This window comes from Pteropus medius, unplaced genomic scaffold (genome assembly GCF_902729225.1).
Source record: "Pteropus medius unplaced genomic scaffold, Ma_sr-lr_union100, whole genome shotgun sequence".
Taxonomy (NCBI): domain Eukaryota; kingdom Metazoa; phylum Chordata; class Mammalia; order Chiroptera; family Pteropodidae; genus Pteropus; species Pteropus medius.
In genome coordinates, this window is record NW_024354875.1 from 24,155,757 (window position 1) to 24,177,771 (window position 22,015).

The window sequence follows — 22,015 nt, forward strand, 5'->3', positions numbered from 1 at the left end:
CACACTGATTTCTCAAAAAGAAACTTCTGAGACCTAGGTTACAATGAACTAGAAGACAGACAGAAAACTGGCTTAGAGCATGGGGTAGTTGTGTGATAAGTCTGGTGACAAATTACCTGTGTTCAGTGGTAATCAGAGCTTTAGTTTATGTATGCACATAATAGATACTTTGCTCATTATTAAAGAAAAAGAACTAACATTTGCAAAGAGTTTATTATGTACCAAATATTTTATACCTGAAATGTCTTTCAATCCTTCAGGTAAATATTATTTTCATTTCAGAGAGAAAGAAACCAAAGCTCAGAAAGGCTAAGTAAATTAATCAGGACCAAAACACAAGATTGTAAAATAAAAATAATTTGTGTTAGTTTACCATTTGACATGCTGCGAAATTGGTGGCAGCCCTGTCACCTAATAGTAGATAAGCAGATTGATAATCTTATCTATCAAACTGTAGATCTCCTGGATAAGTCTTGGTATTGGGAGGGTAAGAGAGGGCAAGGTTTATAACCTAGTTAGTTATAAGAGAATACAGCCGAGAATGGTTGACAAATGAACGAACTGTGTAAACCAGGATCTCTGAGTTACTAATCCTACACAATCTCATTTTTTAAATTTAAAATTGAAGTTGATGTTCAGTTCACCAAAGTGTCAAGATAAGACATATAGTTTGTGTCTAAAGTGCTATATATCGAGATAATTATTTAATAATCTTCCTTCATGAACTGTGGAGCTCTCTATTGAGAGCATTTGTGGCAGCCAAGCACATCCTTCAATAAAGCTTTTGTTCTCTTTGTTAATCTTAGAAAAGTTTGAAAGGTTTTTTAATTGAGACTTTTTTTTAATCCAGTCAACGTTTATTAGAGTCTTATTCATTTTACACTTGAGGGAAAACAATGGTGTATTTCAGAATATTGAGGTCCTTAAGGATGAAAAGAGAAAACGTTTGCTCCATTTAGAGTGTTATAGATGACTTAAGGACACTTGAACCTCTTTTCCCCCCATCTAGGAAATAAGTGCTTTGGAAAATATGAAAAATGAGAATTTTCATTGTCAGCAATAGAAGGAAAAATTCAATTTATAGAATGATTTTAATATTTATGAAACTCATGAAAACTTGAGCAGCTGTATGTCCAAAATTATAGAGAACATGCTGCTTTAGTTTTGAAGATGGATTGAAATTGTGCCTGGATAAAGGGACTTTTCTTAAGATAAGCTCTTCCTTGCTTTATGATAGTTGAGAGTATGTATAGACAACCATTTTTAATAAATTTAAGGTGTGCACTATATTAATTACCATTGTTTTAAGTTTTGTTTTTGAAGACTAGGAAAGAATACAAAGTACTTTATGGCACAAGTACCTAAGTACCTGTTTTACCTCTTTGGATGCTGGTAGACCACTTGTTTTGCTAGTCTTTAGAATTGGAAGGAGTGTCAAATACACAGAAGCCAGAGTCATCTTGGCCAGATGGTGTTTGATACAGATGGATGGTTAGTTGTCATGCAGATCTCTTAGTTGGTAACTTGTTGCTGCCATCTGACTCAAAGAATCACTCACACACACTGGCTGTCAAAAGCATCTTCTCTTCTGTCTGTTTTAGCTGTCATGTCTATGCTCTGTACAGAAGTGTTGACAAGACATTGCTGTTGTACATTTTCAATGTGGTTGTTAGAGATTTTTCTGTTTTGTGGGGTCTTTGATAGTGCTGGAATGTACTTGCTTTGCAATTGTTTTTTAAAAAATACTGTGACAGTGCAATAATTACCTGACCTTTTAAAAGGACTTTTCAGGTTATAAGTTCCATTCAGTAAACAAAAGCATTTAATTAAAAAAAAAAAAAATTTCTTTCTTTTAGTTTCCAAACTGAATTCTACCTGGTTATTTCCCAATCTGATATAATATCCTCTGGACTTTCCCTCTCATAGCCTTATGGTCAAAATCTTTATACTATTTTCTGAATATGTGTTTTTCTCTTCTCAAATTAGTAACTTTTTTTTCTGATGGTATAAATTTCCCTTTTTTTCAAAAAAAAAAAAACAGACATTGCCTATTTTTTGCATTTATTTTCTCAAACGTTACTTCCTTCTGTCTTATTCACCCACTGACCTTGTCTCCACTTTTCCTGTTTCCCTTATGAAATGTAAGCATAGCCTTTTCTCCGTTCTCTCTGGTCACTTCTGAAGGCATGTCTATTTCTAGGATATTCCTTTAACAACTTAAAGTACTTTATATATTCAAGTAATGTTTACTGAGCATCTCAGTATGTGCCAGGCATTCTGCTATACTCTGGAGATATCAGGGGAAAATAGACTCTGCCCTTGAGGAAGTCATAGTTTGAAGGGAAATCAGACATATAGACAGACTAGAATACTGTAATTTCTTTAAGTATATGGAAAGAGCAGTGAGGGAATATGGACCAATGCTACCCTCTTTTCCTTGCTATACTGTCAAAGTATTAGTTTTGAAATTAATATAGAATTTGCTTAAGTTTTTAAAGTACTTTATTAAGTGGTTTAAGAAATAGTTCAAAACTTCAACTTGAAATAGTTGTTGATCTATTGATTTTTCTAAGCTAATGAATACATTTTCAGCATTATTCATTTATTATATTATATACAGATGTGTTAAAGTATGTTTTTAAGCCAGAAACTAGAAGATGAAAATTACCTGGCAAAAGCTTTTTGAGTTGGCTCCAAAAGAAAATACAGGTCACTTGGTTTTACATTAAGTTGGGGAAAAAAATATGTATAGTAGATGGAGAATGGACTGAAGCTCGAATAAACTTACACATTTATACTAGGCCTATTTCTAACTTGCTAAGTTTTTTGTGCTGGTTACTTAATGGCTGAGTAATAGAATATACATACCTATCAAAATATAGTGAAAGAATGGGTAATTATTGGTCATTGTTTGTGAAGAGCTTTGAATTCTTTGGAGAAAGTTCTAAATACACAGAAATAGATAGAGAAAACTGTAACATCAACTTCTTTTCTGATTCCTCAGCCCTGGTGGCTGTGTGTAGCCCAGGTAAATTTAAGGTTATACAGAATTTGCTGTAGATGTTTGAATCCTTTCAGTCAATCTACCTACTCTTTCTAGAGCCTTGAATGTAAATTTATATAAGATGTCATGTCCTGGGAAATCTGACCCTAGACTGGATTTTGGTATCAAAGATACAGTTCTGATACTCAGTCATAGGGCTTATCGTCCTGACGGACTCACAAGGTTAATTCTTCTACTTGTAATAATAAAATTTACTTGGATTTTTTTAAACTTAGATTCTTTATTTCCTTAAATTTTGTTTTCAATAAACATGTACTGAATACCTCCTATAATTATGTTATAGAGCTCTATAGGAGTATCAGGTAATGTAAGACTGCACTTAGGCAACATGTAATGATGGCACATCACTTGGGTTATTTATCAGCTCTCAGTTATGTTTGAATTGTATCATAAAACGTGACCTTTTATTTGGGAAAATGTGGGGTTTTGCTTTAATTTCTTAAGCTAATTTATTTTGGGAATCTGGGAACAGCTGTGTGATTTATAAAGAACTTTAGGCTTATTCATCTCTGAAAACAATAGAGCTTAACTGATTTTGAACTTTGATTATGAATCAACTCAAAATCAAATATTTAGTGTCTACCAAAGTACATTCTGAGATTATTAGGACCCCATTTCATGTTTCAGGGAAATTATAATTTAATCATTTGTTTATTTGTTCCTCCAAATGTAGAAATTGGTCAAGAATCCTCTTGTTTTTGGTAATATAGTTTTAAGACTGATACTAATTTGATAACTGTAATGCAACATTTTCAGATTCGCTTGAAGGTTTACAGTGTCTGTATTCTCTAATGAAAACTTGTGTCTTCTTTCATTGCTTAATTTTCACAGCCATTGAAATAAAATAGCAAGATGAATAGATTAAAAATACAAGGAAAATTATGGTATTTAAGATATTCACTAAAAATTAACCATGTGTTTCCTTGACTTAAAACTTTTAGAAAAGAAGTTTATAATCAATATAATTTTATAATTTGTACACGTTCCTTTAGTTTTCATAGTGTCTTAGTGAGCGCCACTTCTTTTTTGTTTTTGTGCTCTAAAAATAAATTCAAAAGTATGTTTATTTAAAAGACATGAAATCTTACCTTTTTTAAGTTAGTGGGTATTTTTATAGAATAACAAGATAGCATTCATTTTATCATTCATGCCCTTTTTGTTATCATTAAGGATTAAATCTAAATTACAATTTGTATCCTAACTGAAGGACCAAAAAACCATATGTTGAACTCTTAACTGAAATTTTCCTTAAGATGATTTTTAAAATTTTACAGTGTTTCAAGTGTTTTAAATTACAGATGTTTGTAATGATTATAAATACATTGCTGGAGCCAGTTTTTAGCTCATAAATAAATGCTCAATACCTAGGTAAAAGCAATATGGGCAACTTATATCTATATAATCATTAATAGACAGTAAATGTATATACATATCTTTCAGTAAATATCAGACTAACTGGTTTTTATATCAACAGACTGAGAACTATGAGCTGAGAATACGTGAGCAACAGAAACAGCTGTCACTTCAACAAACTATTATTGACAGGCTAAAATCACAGTTACTTCTTGTAAATTCCAGTCGAGGTATGTTCATGTAAATTTTTGAACCACTTCTAGAAAAGAAAGGTGGAAGTCAAGTTTTTCTATTTTATTTTTCCTTTGTTTATCAATAGTTCTCACATTTTAATAACTGTGGTACAGTTACTTACTATGTTTATTTAAGAAATTAACACTTGCAAGATATGGGAAAATGGACATTCACATATACTATATGGTGGAACTCTAAGTTGATAAAACTTCCTAGAAGACAATTTGCCAATAAATAACCAAAGCTTTTTAAAATGTCTGCCTTTTAAACCAAAAATTTAAGTTCTAAAATATATCATAAGAAAATATTTGCTCAAGTACTCAAAGATAAGTATGCAAGGATGCTCATCACAGCAAAATGTCTAAAAATGGAAAAACTAAAAATAAAGAAATGTCTAACAGATAAATTATAGTCGTTCAAATAATGAACAGCTAGGTAGCCAAGAAAAGTGATGATAATAGATTAACTTACTAACATGACATGTACTCATGATATATATCAAAATGAGCAAAACACAATATAAAAATAAGTTTTATTTGTGCAAAAGAAATTATTGTGTGAATTTATATGTATAAGAAAAGAAAAAGTCTGATAAAATATAAGCCAAAATGTTAACAGGAATAATTCACAGATGATAAAAATTGCGGGCAGCTTTATTTTTTATTCTTTTTAACATGTCTGCATTTTCTAGTAGTTATACAAATGATTATCTTAAACAAGAAATGCATACCTAAAAATGTGACTTAAATCAAAGTTTAATTGTTATTGCCGATGGTTAAGCTGCAAAGAACATAATTCTAGTTTTCTAAATTCTATATATTTTATATACCACTAATTTTGTTAGAGTAAGGGCTTTGTGTGTTTTTTGGGGGGTGGTGGAGGGGAATAGCAAGCAAATATGCCAAAATCTGAATGGCCAAATCTAAGTTATCAAAGTAAGTATTTTCTAAAGAATTTTTAAAATTTATAATTTAATAACTCTTTAAAATTAGGGGTTTGGGTTTGTAGTCTTTTTAGTTTTCCAAGTAGTAGCAGAAACAAAGTTTTCCTACTTATGTCCAAGAGGGTTTTGTTTTACAGATAATGGTTATGGCTCTGTTCCCCTGCTTGAAGACAGTGAAGCAAGGAAGAATAATTTGACTCTTGATCAGCCACATGATAAAGTAAAATTGGGAATACCAAGAGAAAAAGAATCAAAGGTAGACTGCACTGCTGGCTTATTCCCTAAAGGACATAAAGAATGAGAAATTAGGTTCCACAGACTTCCTGTATTATTTAGTCAGTATTCTGTCATAACTTGGGTGGGCAGGAATGGGGGAGAAAGTGGATAAGATTCTTTTTAACCCTAACATTGCTTCTGCAAAAAAGCAACATTCAAATGCTGATACATAACACATCTTCCTCATTTTATTTTCCTGAGATGGACCTGCCACTGAAATTCTAAACAGAAGTTCTTTTAAACAACTTACATGTTTCTAAGTAGAAGCAATATTTCCAAATAAAATAAAAGCTTAGGTTTCATATTTTTAGTGTTCTCTTTTTGATATCACCAGCATTTAATAAAGAAATAAAAGATCAAGCTAAAATAGCTATTAAGACACAGATGTACCTGGATTAGAAAATAGAATTCTAGTTTTTTCCTCAATTGCCTGTGCTTAAATTAAACCAAAAAAAAATCCACCTAACCAGCTTAAGGAAAAGTCTTCATTGAAACAATATAGAAAAGAATATTCCCTATCTGCAAAGAGACAGATACAAAGATATACTACCTAACATCCATCAGAAACAGCCTAAATATCCATCAGTAGCAGAATGCTACATCATTGCAATAAAACACTTTAGAAAAATTTAAATAAATATTTATATGTTAATATTCCTAGATTTTTAAAAAATATTGAGTAAAAAATGGAAATTTAAAAATGACAAAATAGGAATAATTTATGTACATTTTCAAACATAAGCGGTATGACATGGTTCATAAAAACAGATATGTAGTAAAAGTACAAAAACATAGATAGAAGGGGTACACATCTTTAGAAAAATGATCACCTCTACAGTTGAGGAGAAAAGAGATTGATTCTGGGAAGGCGATAAAGGAGGCTTCAGTTGTATCTATATCTTTTTTTTAAAAAAAACCAAAAAGTTCTTAAATATGGCTGAATGTTACCACTTCTTAAATCAAGGTAGTGAATATCTAGATGTACATGTTATTCTCCATGTTATTCTGAATCATTTAAATTTTATGTTTAAAAAGAATTCTTTAAATGAGATGAGTTGGATTTTAGTGGGATGAAACAGCTTTTGAGTAAAATAAGATCTAACAAATGAAGACTCTTAACAGTTATAATACCAATTAAGTCAAGAGTGCTTTATTTCCTCCTTTCCTCTTAAATGTAGATTTTAGCTTTGTGCGTCGGGTTAATCTGTTATTGATCTCATAATTAAGACTATCTTAACGTTTTTATTTAACATCAAATCTGAAAAATTCTATTTTGATACTTTCTATAAATGAAAATTTTAGAAAGAAAAGTTTCTTATCATATCTCTCAGTTCATATTTTTTAATTCAAAATTTTTTTTTTTTTTAATTTGACTCACTCGGCTTTTTTTATTTGACTCTTCACCCCCACTCCAATTTCCATTTATCTTAAAATGCTGATAAATACAAGAAACCATGGCACTGGAATACGTTCAGGTTTATTTTGCAAAAGATGAAATTCAGAAACAATGATTCTGACTTTTTTAAAGTTTTTTTTTAATTGAATTTTATTTTATATTAGTTTCAGCCGTGCAGCACAATGGTTAGACATTTATATAATTTATGTAGTGATCCCCCTGATTAGAGTAGTACCCACCTGGCGCTATACATGATTATTACAATATTTTGACTCTATTCCTTATATTCCACATCCCCGTGACTATTTTATAACTAGTAGTTTGTACTTCTTAATACCTTCTTCTTTTTTACCCAGCCCCCCGAGCTCCCTCCCATCTAGCAATCACCAGTTTGTTCTCTGTATCTATGAGTCTGTTTTCATTTTGTTTGTTCATTTATTTTGTTCCTTGGATTCTACATATAAGTGAAATCATTTGTCTTTCTCTGTCTGACTTATTTCACTCAGCATAATATCTTTTAGGTCCATCTATGTCATTACAAATGGTAAGATTTCATTTTTTTATGGCCGAGTCATATTCCATTGTATATGTACCATAACTTCTTTATCTAGTCATCTTTCGATGGGCACTTAGGTCGCTTCCATATCTTGGCTATTGTAAATAGCGCTGCAGTGGACATAGGGGTACATAAATCTTTTCAAATTACTGTTTGGATTTTTTGGGGTTTTTTGGTTTTTTTTGTTTTTTTGATAAATACCCAGAAGTACAATTATGACTTTTAAAATACAGTTTTATGATTCGGTCTATATAGTACATTACAAAATCATTGAACTGCTATAAAATGCTGACATAAATTTAATGCTTAAGTAAACAATATTTACAGTCCCTTTTCCTTTTTCAAGGACTTCTAAATGTCATTATTTACCATTAATTTTTAATCAGAGTTCTTATATTTATTCTAGTTATAACGTTTCTCTGAAGATAATATCTCTAGTTCAAAATATATTGAAGGTATTTTTGAAAATAGTCTTGGTTAGAACAAAAGGGATGATGTGAAAGACTACGATATGTCAATAATTTAGTTTATTTTAAAATTGGTTAATTTCATTATTTATGAAAGTTTTAGTTTATTTTTCAGTCAGTAAATATTCAAAAGGAACCTTCAACAGAATTCATTTTTAGTTACATTTGTTTGAATTTTGTAAGATGCCTTTTATCTATAAAATATATATTTAGGTACCTAGCCTGAAATTAAGGATAAGTAATAGAAATCATGTCAGAGATAGCTTATTTACAAAGAATTACTAATGTTACATCAATTGTAGCTTCATTTGTGGACCGACATTAAGAGAAAAAAGTAGAAAGCTCCTAGTAAGAAATAAGTCAAAATTTAGTGAGTTCTCTTAATTATCTTTACTAATAGGGGAAAGATTTATGTGACAGCCACATATTTAATACTTTGAATAGCTCATCAACTCAGTCTTCTTATTCTGTAACCATTTAGTAAAAATAAAAAGCAACTGTCTTGAATTTTAGCTTTCTCATCTTCCACTGTATATATAGATCCAAAGTGCTGGCTGTATATTCATTGTAAAAATTTAGGTCTAATTTAGAAAAATACTGGCCAATCAAGCAATTGAAATTAAAATTTTTCATTGGCCTATGTCGATCTATACTTATTGACTTATAATTAAATTCACTATTAGCTAATAGAAGTAAAATCCTTCTCTAAAAAATCTTTGAATGATTTGGATATATTAGAGTTTTTCTAAAATGAAAAAAATTTGTATTGATTGGTTTCAATTTTGTAAAAGTATGCATCTGCATATAAGACAAGAACTAGAAGGCAATATGCAGAAATAGATAAGATAATGGTATAATTTATTTTTTTCTATTGTTAATATACTTTTATAAGTCTTCTCAAAAATGAATTGATTTCTGGAAATCATTTTTCCAATCAATTGTAATGAATTAGTACATTAATAGGAATGCTTTGAACCAGTAACAGAAGGAAGCTACTACTAACCACTCTTTCTTCCTCCTGTTTGGTGGGTGGTTTGAGGGTTTGTTTTCTTTAGACTATTTATTTTGCTTCAAATTTGGTTAGAATATTTGAGAGGGGTAAGACCCATGCACATTATGGCAAATGGCAACTATGGCCTCCTCGGTGAATGAGACAGAGAGTAGAGGATAGCGTTATGTTGAAAGGAAAGAGACCCTTTTAGAAAATTTTATTAGAAAACACGAAATTTATAGTTCAGCCTCCATTCATGCTAATCCTACACAAACAGCATGCAAGAATGCTTTGACTTGTAAAAGACATCAAGAAGTCAAGATAACAGAGCTTGTATCATTGGCCTTCCCTTAGTACTCTGCTTATAGTTTAGAGACATTAGAGAAGTACTCAGTTTAATGGAAAACTTTCACCTCTTGTTCACCATAGTAGAACGCACTGTCTTCCTTGACAAGATATGACTTTGGTAAAGGGGGCATTGTATTATCTATCAAGTCGTATATCATATATATCTATTATGTAACAAAGCACCCCAAATTTACCTAAAAACTTAACAAATATTTACTATCAGTTTCTGTGGGTCAGAAATTTGAGAGTGACTTAGCTGGTTCAGACTCTCATGTGACTGAAGTCATGAAGTGGGCAAGGGCTTCAGTTATCTATAGGCTTGACTGAGGTTGGAGGATCCACTTCTAAGATGGTATACTCATGTGACTAATGGCAGGAGACCTCACCACCTGGACCTCTTTTCACAACCTAGCAGATAACTTCTTCAAAGTAAGAAAGTAAGATCAAGAGAGAGAGCAAGGAGGAAGCCACAGTGCTTTCTATGATCTAGTCTTTAAAATCACATACCTTCCTTTCCATTTTATTCTTTTCATTAGAAATAAGTCACTGAGTTCTCCAGAGACAAGGAAATAGCTCCTCCTCTTGAAAGGAAGAATATCAAAGATTTTGTAAACATATTTTAAAAGCATCATAGGGATTGTAGATTGTGGTGTACAGAAGAGGGAACCAAAGATCAAGGGTGTATTGGAGGACCTAGTATTTAATTTACCATATGATAAATATTAATGAAAGGTAAAGGAGGTTGGCAGAATTTAATAGCGAATTCTACTACTTGAATCCTATCATTATTCTCAGTAGAAGGAAATATAACTTATCATTTTAACAATTTCAAAAGTCCTAATATGAATACAGACTTTCCAGAGGAAACTGGCTAAGCAGTGGTTTAGAGAACCAAGAAACAGTTGCATATTATTGCTAATTCTTTTTTATAACCAATTTTAAAAATTAAAAATATTTGTATATATGAAATCAAATAACACAAAAATGCACACACTTATTTTTGGCAAAGACTATTATCTCTTGTTTGTAGGACACCGTTATCAGACATAGTAACAAATGTCATGATGGCAGTTATTTTTTTTGTTTCAAATCTCAGTAGATTATAACTAAAATGCATTTATAGCTTTTTAATTTAATTAAATTTATCAGAGTGACGTTGGTTAATAGAATAATATAGGTTTCAAGTCTACAAATTCTATAGTACATCATCTGTATATTAGCAGTTATTTAAATAACAAATGTTACATTTTAATGTAAATATAAATTGGCATTGTTTAATTTACTTTTTTAAAACTAGGGTTGTAATATACTGGATCATTTTTATGATCTTAGAAGTAAGAGATTTTTATAATACTGCTTCTGGGAAGCACTTCAGTTTCCAAAGTAAATGCTGTCCTGGGTGTCTAGGGCTTAACTCATCTTTCCGTCCTACTTTTTTTCTGTGTGTGTGGCAGTTATACAAAAGTCTAGGGTATTTTGTTGCAGGAAAATATATAGATATCAATAATATAGACTATATAAAAGAATTTGTTGATATTGATAAATTTTGTTTACTCATTCATTCAGTAACTAAACTGCTCTGTACCTGACACTGCCAGCCCCCGGAAGAACAGAGATATTGTCCCTGCCCTCTGGTTTAAAGTCTTGATTTAATAACCGAAATAGAATTATTAAATGTTGTAAAGTTATTTCAGATTCTAGGATCCAAGATACAAAGTAAATATAGTGTGAGTCTATTTCAACTTTTAACTTTTAAAATAGAGATTATATGTTCATGTGTCAAAAGAGCTGATTTTATGTTTGATTTTTGATTTTCTATACTTATTTCTAATTTTTTCTTTATATGTATCTTTTTTATCTAAGTTATATGCTTTAAGGAAAAGTTTAAAAATAAAAGAATGCCATTATTACTAAAAAATATTAATTAGACAGTTAGCAAATTTCTAATGTAGCTATCATACTGATTAGATCAGCAGGTATATGGTAGCTTTGAGAAGCAGAAAAGATTTTGTAGGTTTAGAATAGTAAAACAGTGATGTAGCCATGGAGCTGCCATCAGTGCTGACATTAAGGAAATTATGTGCTGTACCTGGCAATTGCAAGTAAATATAGATGCTCTGACACGTTTGAAGAAAGCTGATGTCTAAAAATTCACCTGTCAATCACTGAGACAAGAAGTATTTATTGAACTCCTCCTATTTGCCTAGCCTTGCTTGTCATTGACAGGAATACCAAAAGAAAAAAAAAAAAGTGAGACAAGATCCATCTCCTTTAAGAAGCTACAATCTGGTTGGAGAAACAAAGATTTAGAGACCCAAAGCAATTAGCAAGCACTATAAGACAATGTGAAGTTCTAATTATATGACAAAATGAAATCCTAATTATAATTTTATGCACAGATAAAACTTAGGACTTTATTTTAAGAATAGCAATTCCCAATGACCTCAAGGTAGGCTTGAGCACAGGCTCAACATTTAGTTCAAGTAAGGAAAAGAAAAATTCTTATTTACCATTATCTTGGTAATGTATGAATAGATGTGTAAACTTAATTGTCTACAAGATTTTAATGGAAAAAGAATAATTTGTAGACAAGAACCAAAATTATTCCAGGCTACTTTGGAGAACACTATATAAACTAAAGGCTAAAACTGAGGGGTTTGAAAGAGCAATTTCATTTACTAGAACCTTTTTTAAGTGACATAGTCATGGCTTCAGAGGGAAAGGTGCTCCTTACCTTTTTGTTACTTTATTCTATAGACAGTCCTTCAGTGAGAGCCATTTACCCATTGTGAATTACTCCAATTATTATGTATGACAGTTCCAGCAGGCAGTGTATGAACTTTAACCTTGTTCTGCTTTCTGGCCTTCTGTAGCTTATAAAATACTAGCCTCACAAGTCTAGGACTTGGGTGCCGTCCCCATCCTTGAACTGTTCATCTCTTATATACTCCAGACTTCAGGTATAGCTCCCACTTAGGGATCTCCATCTGAGTTTTAGGCCCCCATAGCTTCTCTGAACACTCTAGATACTTTCTCTATTGTAAGTCTCTCTTAAACTATATTTATTTGTTAAGTTGCTATATATTGTAAAAAGCTTTAAAAGAGTATAGTATATAGGTAGATGATAAATATGTTTTTCATCATTTGAACAAAAGGTGGAAATTAGACCATTAGTGAAAATTAATTACCAAGTGATTTCTGTGGGGAAGTTAAATCAGGTTTACGTCATCTAAACCCAGTACGTTTCCTAAGAGAGGAACTTGCAATAAATTTGACTGTTTATGTTTATTACTCAACTTTGTAAAAAAAAATTGTCCCTGTATTGTTTTAATGCTACTTTCTTTCTTTTTATCACCTTTTATTAGATAGAGATTGTGATTGTGCCCACTGTACATTGGCCCATGTTAACCTAGGCTGGGGCTTACAGAAGACTGGAGAAGGGGCGGGGGGTGGTGGATTGCTGTATGCGCGATACAGCTGCCACAGGTGTGTGTGTGTGTGTGTGTGTGTGTGTGTGTGTGGTGTAGCACTTTGCCTTTTCAGTTAGAGCAAATGTCCTATTCCCCCTGGTTTTGTTTCTAGAGACTGGATCAAATATACCTTATTTTTATATATAACCTTTATTTTATTCCTCTTTGGAGATTAGTCTTTGTTTATAGACTCTCTGGTAGAATAATAATAAAAAGGAAAAAAATTATTTTTAACCAGTTTATTCATTAAAGTTCAGAGTATTCTGCAAAGTGCTGTAATAAATGTATCACAAACTAAGAAAAATATATGTTGACATCCAAAGCATTTTAATATTTACATTGAAATTTCTGTTGTAGAAATTTTGTTTTCAGATCTAAATTATTAATTGATCCTAACCCTTTCCTATTGTGGGTCTCTTTTTTAATTTCGTACATCATTTTGGGATTTTTGCTTTGTTATAATACTGGAAATAATTTTTGGGGAGAGAAGAAAATGAGAAGTGGCATATCACTTTTAAATTCTCTTCCCCAACTTCTAAGGAAATTTGAGTATCTCTAGTGCAGCTCTTCTCTCCTTATTTCTCCCAATTATACCCTTTTTCACATTTCCCATTTTTCTTTTTTCTTCTCTTCTCCAGAACCCACGAAACAGAGCTTGTATATTCTATTCAGCCCTGATTTCTCTTGACCAAGGCACAAAAGGCTATTCTCTCAACCTTTGTAATAGGACTAGCCCCTCAAAACAATCTTGTTTCTCTTATTAATATAATCTGTCATCCTAAAAGTTCTCAAAATCTGTTTTGAAGATACTTGTTTTTCAGTATTACAAAATGCTTCTGCATTGATCTGTTGTGATATGTTGTGGGGGTTTTGTTTTGTTTTGTTGTTTTTCTTGTTGAACTATATGAAGAAAAATCCAGCCTCACACATATGTAGTTGGGAAAGGGAAGAGTATTTTAATAACCTTTTCAGAAATCATGAATATTCTTCTTTGATACTACATCAAAACTCAGTAAGTAGTTTCTTAGGTGTTAGCTACTGTATAAAAGCTAAAATTAATGAACTTTTCTGCTATATTAAAAGCCATTGATCTGTCTTGTACTTTGAATGTATCTTTTACTGATGTATGATTTTGTAACATTATGAATTGTTCATTTGGAAAATGGTGGTTCACTGAGCTTTGCAGATCTTTCACATATTGACTTAGTTCATAATATAGTTTAAAATCACATTTAACATTATCACTGATCTTATCAGAAAAGTCTTAAGTATCAGACAACTGTCAAGCTTACTATAATGGGAACAAGTTTTTCAACGTTTTAATTTTCACGTAAAAACATGGACTACAAATCTTTTGTTATTTTTTAAAAAATGAAAGGCTAACTTCATTTGCTTTAGAGAAAATGTCTGAATAACCATAGCTTGCGTGTCAGTCACTCCTTCAAGTGAAAATGGCATTCCATTAAAAAAAGAGACTAGTTCATCTTCTAATTCAAACCATTCATTGCACAAATGCTTTTTTCCCAAGACAGCCCTTTTATTTCAATATGAAATAGAAGCCTTTTGTGTATATTTCCCATTTTGTCACACAGAATACTAAAAGAATGTTAACTTGGGATTACATTCAATAAAATTAATAATCTTTACTGTTTTATCAAGGACTGTCTTAAGTAAAACTGGCTGCCTTTTTTTTTTACTGAGTGTGGTATTATGAATACAGTAACTGCAGTTTGGTACCATGGCCTTGGACATACTCAGGCACCAACAGTTACTCACATTTGATTTTGCATTGTCAGTGTAAGTGCCAACATAGTAATAAAAAAATAAGCAAATAACAACTAATAGTGATAATAGTCGACCCCATGGCTTGTAGGGTCTGGAATTTGATTTTACTCTACTTACAAGCAAATAAGTTAACCAGTTCCTGCTCCATGGATGCTGGAAGAAGACATAAGACTCCTGGATCAGAGAAAAAAGTCTTTATTATTCATAACACAGCAAGCAACAAGAGCATTATATTTGTGTTGGTCTCATCTACAGGGTGACATAGTAGACCCAGATGGATGCCTGGACATCAGTGGTTGCATTAAAGGAAAGGAACATTGAGCTTGGGAACCTCACCATTTTATAGCAAGCAGTAAGCAGCCTGTTTGTTGTCCAGGAGGGAAACATGATACCTCATCTTTCAAGTTTGCCCATGTACAAACAGAACTCTGAGAAATGTCCCAGGCCTTGTATTCTTTGGCATGCACAGCAAAAATGTGCAGTGACGCTTAGGGCCCATGCAGATTCTAGCTCGTAACAGTGGATCTCTTGAAAGGTTCTCAGGACCCCCAGGGTTCCTAGACTATATTTTGAGAACCACTGGTTTTACTTGATTATAATTTCCTGTTAGAAAAATCATGTTGCCTTTTTCTCAGTAAGTTATTTGCTTTTCATCCTACTGAAAAAAAAATATATATATATATATAAAAAATATATATATATATATATCATGCTCAGAATATTCTAGCATTTCCTCAGGAACCTTTATTTATGCATGAAGGTCAAATTGCTTGCTCATCAGTCCTTTTCACACTTGTCGGATAATTAATTGTTTTACATCTTTATACTTTAAATCACGATGCCTGTAAATTACTCCTGGTTACTTATCTATACTTACTACATTAAGCCCAGAGCAAACTCTGCTGAAAGATAGTGTGGTGCCTACATGCTGTGTACCCTGGTCATTTTTAAAAGCACAAGAATGTGAAATCAATAGTAAGAAAACTGCTTAGCTTCCTTTAACCACAGAATCTGTAGCTAGCACTTTTCCCAATATTGTATTTAACAACTTCTTACTGGATTTGTAGTCCCCTCTAAGATACTGCGAGAATTTGGCAGGGAGGTGGAAAAGAAGGCTCACCTAAATTTTCATTTGCACCTAACGTTTTATGCTCTCTGAGCTGCTCTGTTGCTTGTTTAGGTAGTCTTGCTATGTTATGAAAGCTGACTTTTTCCCTGAAAGATTTTTTTCTTTGCTAGTTATACATCTTTACAAACACTTGATATTTTGCTCTAAGATATAGATATATCCTAAAATTTTAATTAAACTCTTATAAAGTATATCCCAGGTATTCTGTATATCATTAACCTGTGATTTGTTTTTTCTTCTCTAATAAGTCCCTTTTGGAAAACCAAGTTTTTCTGAGGTGGATATCTTTTGTTTTCTCTCTTCCATTGTGTTTATCAGTAGCAGTGTGATTTTTATATTTCAACTCAGTTTTCATCTAAGTGATTCCTCATTGAATGGGTTTACCCACTCTTATTTTTATCCCTAACTGCTCTTCACTGTTTAACTTGTTTCCCTGTACATTTCATCCAAATAGTGCTGCAGGGAGTCACTGACTTGTCCATATTCCCTGAAAGTATCATCTGGAATGTATTTCTGCTGGTTGGCCAAATGGCCACAGTAAATCTTACTTTCCTTCTTTCCACTGCTGGTTAAACATTGTCTCTTCCTCCTCTTTCCCCATGCTGCAGCCTCGGAGTCCCCATTCCTCTCCCTAGCTTTTGCTTTTCATCTTGTCCTGAGAACAAAGTGATAACATTTTTTTAAAGCCGAATCTGCTTTTTTTGATAAATGTCTTTCCCTTTTTGACAAGAAGACAATAACAGATCTTGGTAGGTAGTTGTTTTGACTAACTTCTTTCTTGGCAAAATAAAAAGTTGGTAGCCTATTGTCAGACCCCCAGTTTTGTTTTGGATTTTACTATTCTAGGAAAGCCTAATGTCAGTTTCTTTAAGGTTTTGTCTTGCCTTAGATTTTTTGATGCTAAAGAGGATGGTTTTACATTTAAAAAGGGAAATAAAGATTAGAAGTGTGAACCAGACTTGAGGAAACAGTGGTTATATTGTGTTTTAAAACTTGGTCTATAGTAGACAGCAGAACAAGTGAAAATGTTTTAGATCAAAAGAGAATTGAGAGTGGCTATCAAGAGAGAGGGTGAGCCTAAAGATACAGACTTTAGGGATGAATATTCAACAGACATGAGAATGAATGATAACAAGGGTGTATAGTGAGGGAAGAACAGTATACCCATGTCTGAACCTTAGTGAATACCCACATTTATGGCCTAGAATGAAGAAGGACCAATGAAAATACTAAAACTTGAAAGAAAAATATTATACTAGCAAAAAAAAAAAAATTCAAGGGGGAGAACCTGATCAAACCGTACAACATACAAAACAACTACCTGAAGGCTTTGGAGGCTGAACTTTTCACATTTTGGAGGAGAGTCAAAATGTAGAGCAAGTAATGGCTCAGAGTAAATTCCCAGTTTTCTCTGATTTTGTTTAAGGGTGGCCGCAGTTGGAGTGGCTAAAATTCCAATAGAAAGCCCACCATAATTCTGGCTGGAAGAACCAGGAGAGAATGAGCCCAGAATAACCATGGTCACCAGAGAGTGAGGGAAGGAGCCACAGAGAAGAGAGAGCCAGAAGAGAGCCCTAAGTTCTATGTTTAAACTCAGCCCAAGTCTCTGGCTATCCCCTGAATCTATGGATGTATGAGGCAAACAAACCAGTTTGCAGCTGAGGCTTAAAGGACTGAACCAAAATATGAACATCTACTCTTCAGAGGAGTAGCGGTTTGGAGTCTGAGCCTAACCAACTTAATTGCCTGCAAAAATAGAAACATCAAAAAACTCTTTGGCACCATGTAACGTAATGTCTCCACAACAAAATATTTACAACATTCAGGGTAGAGTCCAAAATTATTCAACATATGGAGAGTCAAGAAAATGTGACCCATTTTCAAGGGAACAGATACCAACCCTGAGATGTTCCAGATAGTGAAATTGTCAGACAAGGATTTTAAATCAGCTATAACTGTGCCCACTCTTCTATTAGGAGATTATTAGGAAAGCAAGGAAAAGAATTAAGATTTTGAGAGGATAGATTTAACAATAAGATACTCCGTTGTCATGGTGTCAAATGGTTAACTTCTAATAGCAAGTTTGAGAAATAATTATACTATGAGATTTTGGTTAAGAAACTATTGCCAAATTGCCTCTGTCAACAAATGAACTGGTTTGGCAGGACTTGAAAGATTATCTATCTATCTAGGTTATTTTTGGATGTCAGTTTCTACTTGGACATTCTTGAGCACACACACAAAAAAAGTCATACCAAAGTGTTTTTTTCTTAGGCAATATTTAAATAGCAAAACTTGGCTTATAACTACTCCTCAGTGAGAAATATATTTGTTGTATGACAGACAGGTTTTAGAATCTTAAAATTATTTTGCATTGGTGCAATGCGTAAATGTTACCATTGTGTATCTTCCTCACCATGCTAGATAACTGCACTACTCTGCTTCTCCAGTAGCCAAGCCCTGTGCCTGAGAAATTAAGAGCCTGGGTTCTAATTGGAGCTACTCCACCTCCTGGACTTGTAGACAAACTATTAGACTTCTCCAAAGCCTTATTACTATAGCAAACTTTAAAATCAAATGGAAGTACTTAATTCACAAGATTATGTGGGTTAAGTTAAATAAAACATGCAAATTGCCTAGGTAATACTATTTTCACGAAGATATTTTCTGTTCACCATGCTGATGGTATAACAAAATTTGTGCTTAATGGAAAAGATTTTCCATGCATTTCAAATGTAGTATTTGGAGAAGGGATGAGGGGATTATGGGAAACCTTACTTTTTAAAATTGGTCATTTAAGTTATTCATTTTCTATTTCATGCAAAAAGGCATCCCCACAATTAGATATTTCTTCCTATTAAGAAAATAAATTCAAAAAGATATATGCAAAAGGAACTTAATACAAGGTGAAAGATTCAAAAGACAGACAATGGGAAAGTATTAATCTCACTCTGCTTCAAATTAACTTCATAGAATTGAAATTATAGTAATTGTGGCAGTACTGGTAAAGGATTTTAACTTTTCAAAAAGAATGTTTTATCGTAACATTGAACTGATAGAGGTTGGGGGTGGGGGGGGGGAGGGGCGCAGATATATTAAACCAGAACCCTGTAAAGAACTTGGAAGTAATTGGGGTATTTAATTTTATTTTTACATTGTTTATTTTCTTGCCATTTCCCTTACAACTCTGGGATGGATCCCATTTTTGCTCCCAAACTGGCAGTGGGTTTGCCTAGCACACTGCATCACGTGAACAGACAAGGCTTCTAGGACTTGTGTTCCTCTTGCTTCACTTGTTCAGTAATGTTAATGAGGGTGAGAGAACTGAAGATGTCACATGGCCATAAATTCGTATAAATACAATTTCCTTGTTTTTTTTTTTAATTTACCTTTTGTCTTCAAACTTTTTTTATTATGCTTTTTTATGTTTATTTTTATCAAATTATTTTATATTTTCTTTTTCTATTTTCTGCCTTAACCTCTTCCCAATCTCAGCCCTTTTCTTTCTCCCTCATTCAGCCACATTCAGTGCTTCATTTATCTGTAACATCTTTGTCTCAATCTGTCTAAAACTGGTAAGGAAACATTCGACCTCAATTTGTCCTTCAACACTTTATTCTTAGTTTCAAAAATGGAAGTGATAAGTGAATCTTTATTTTCAGTTTATTTTTCCACTGTTTATTTTTCCTTTTTCTGTAGTAAATTTTATCAAACTGGTATTTATAACTATTCCATAGTTTATATTCCTCTTACTAGTTCATACCGTCTCACCTCAACTTATTTCTTGGTTTACATTTTTTTGTTTGTTTTAAAAGCATAATTCTATTAAGCCTCATCCAGAAACAAAATCAAATATTAGCTAAACTCAGGTGCTTGAGCCACCTGAAATTAATATTCCTTTTGTATGCAGGGACCTCCATTAAAGTTTAGAGGCAATCCTTGATATGAACATTGGAATAAAGTGATATTTACTACTATAGTTCAAATATGTATCATTGAAATCTTACCACCGATATTCAGTATTAGCCTTTCCTTCCATATGAGAGGAATATATATTGTGTTAATGAGTTTATTATTCAAAAGTTTCATAACTCAATTTTGCTGACATTAATTGCTTAATATTTTTAAGAAAAAAACATGATTCTGAATTAAAATTTTTCATTGCAAAAAAAATTTTTTTCATTGCATTTCTTTTTTTCCCCTCAGCTTTATGGAAGTATAATTGACAAATAAAAATTGTATATATTTACAGTACATGATATTTTGATATATGGACAATATGAAATGATTATCACACTCAATCTGATTAATATACCCAGCACTTCACAGTTATCTTTATTTTTTAATGTGATGAAAACATTTAAGATTTATTGTCTTAGCAAATTTCGAGTATATAATATATAGAAGTATTAACTATAGTCACCATGCTATACTTTGGATCTCCAGAACTTATTTATTTATATAACTGAAGCTTTGTCCTCTTTGACAAACATCTTTCCAGTTCCCCACCCCCAAACCTGTGGCAACCACCATTCTATTCTCTGCTTCTATGAATTGGACTTTTTTAGATTCCCCATACAAATAAGATAATGCAGTTTTTTGTCTTTCTGTGCCTGGCTTATTTCACAAAGCATAATATCCTTCAGGTTCATCTACTTTGTTTCGAATGACAAGATTTCTTTCTTTTTTAGGGTTGATATAATCAGCCTTAAAATATTCCTCTGTGTGTGTGTATGTGTGTGTGTGTGCGTGTGTGTGTATACACACACATATATATATGTGTATGTAATCATTCATATTTTCTTTATCCATTCATCCACCAGTAGACACTTAGGTTGAATCCATATCTTAACTATTGTGAATCATTTCTGTATTTTTCAAATTGGTTTACAAAAAGAATAGAATACTTTCACTTTTAGTACCAAATATTTTAAAAGGCAGGCATTAGGGAAAATATACATTTCTTTCTTTGAGATGTTGATATCTAACAGATCCTGAACTCTAGCAAAAAAACATTTCCCATTACCTTTGCATTAAGAATAAACCTAGCTTTGGACTAATATTTTCCACTTTTTGTTTTGTCTTCTTAAATAGCATTGCTTATTCAGATAGCACTTGAACATATTTTTTTATATAATACCCGTCTATGAGATGGGTAAATTGATTTACATATATTAAGCTTAAATTGATTTACATATACTAAAACAAAATTCTCCCAATTTCACATAAAAGGAAATATAAGGAATCATTTCACAACATCTTCCAACTGTTTCAAGTGAATTTATCTTAATGATTTAGTTGAATGATTTATCCAGTGCCGTACTAGAAGTGTAAATGAAAAGTACGACGTGTAAAAAACTCTTATTTCAGTATTCATTCCACAAGTTCAGCATTTCCAAACTAGTACTTGGAACAGTTTATAATGTTAAGTATTTTAAGTTTTAGTACCTCAAGATAAATTCATTTGTTGAATGATTTAATGTTTAAAATATCCTAAATTAAAATATTCAAAGTTCTTTTGCTTTCTTATTGAAGTTGCAATAACTTCAACTCCCTGTAGTGTAGGGTCCACCAGGATAATATTTGAGAATAGAAAGAAAAATATAAGTTATTTGCTTCTAATGTTTACTTACACTCTGGGATGCTCAACAAACTGAATAATTGTCTTTAAGATATTTAGCATTGAAAAGAAAGTTTGGGTTTCTGGGAAGTGTTGGAGTTGCCATTAATTATACTAACCCTAAATCCTTTGAAAAAATGATCATTTTCAGAAAGTTGTGTCAGATTGCTGTAATGGAAAATAGCATTAACATGCTACAGCCATTCTAGAAAAATCCTACTTCAAAATGTCAGAGAACTGCTTGTCTTTTTTTTTTTTTGGACCTAACATGTTAAAAGGTCCCTTTCTGAATTTTTTCTTGGGATGCTGGGGACGTAAGGTGTAGTGTATTCGTACGTTCAGTAATACTTTTCTTCAATAATAATAACACACAAAAAAATAGT

At 32.2% G+C, this 22,015-nt stretch overlaps 1 protein-coding gene across 8 annotated transcripts in view; it reads left to right on the forward strand.

The window, feature by feature from the left end:
* TANK (TRAF family member associated NFKB activator) overlaps positions 1–22,015 on the forward strand; it is an 80,323-nt gene that overhangs the window by 46,425 nt on the left and 11,883 nt on the right. For 6 of the 8 annotated variants that reach the window (XM_039855991.1, XM_039855988.1, XM_039855987.1 and 3 more), the window contains 2 exons: positions 4,539–4,647; positions 5,732–5,850. The exons of the other annotated variants lie outside the window; for them this stretch is intronic. In XM_039855991.1, the coding sequence (XP_039711925.1) occupies positions 4,539–4,647; positions 5,732–5,850 (228 nt within the window). The remainder of the gene's footprint in view (positions 1–4,538; positions 4,648–5,731; positions 5,851–22,015) is intronic. 8 annotated transcript variants of the gene reach the window in all.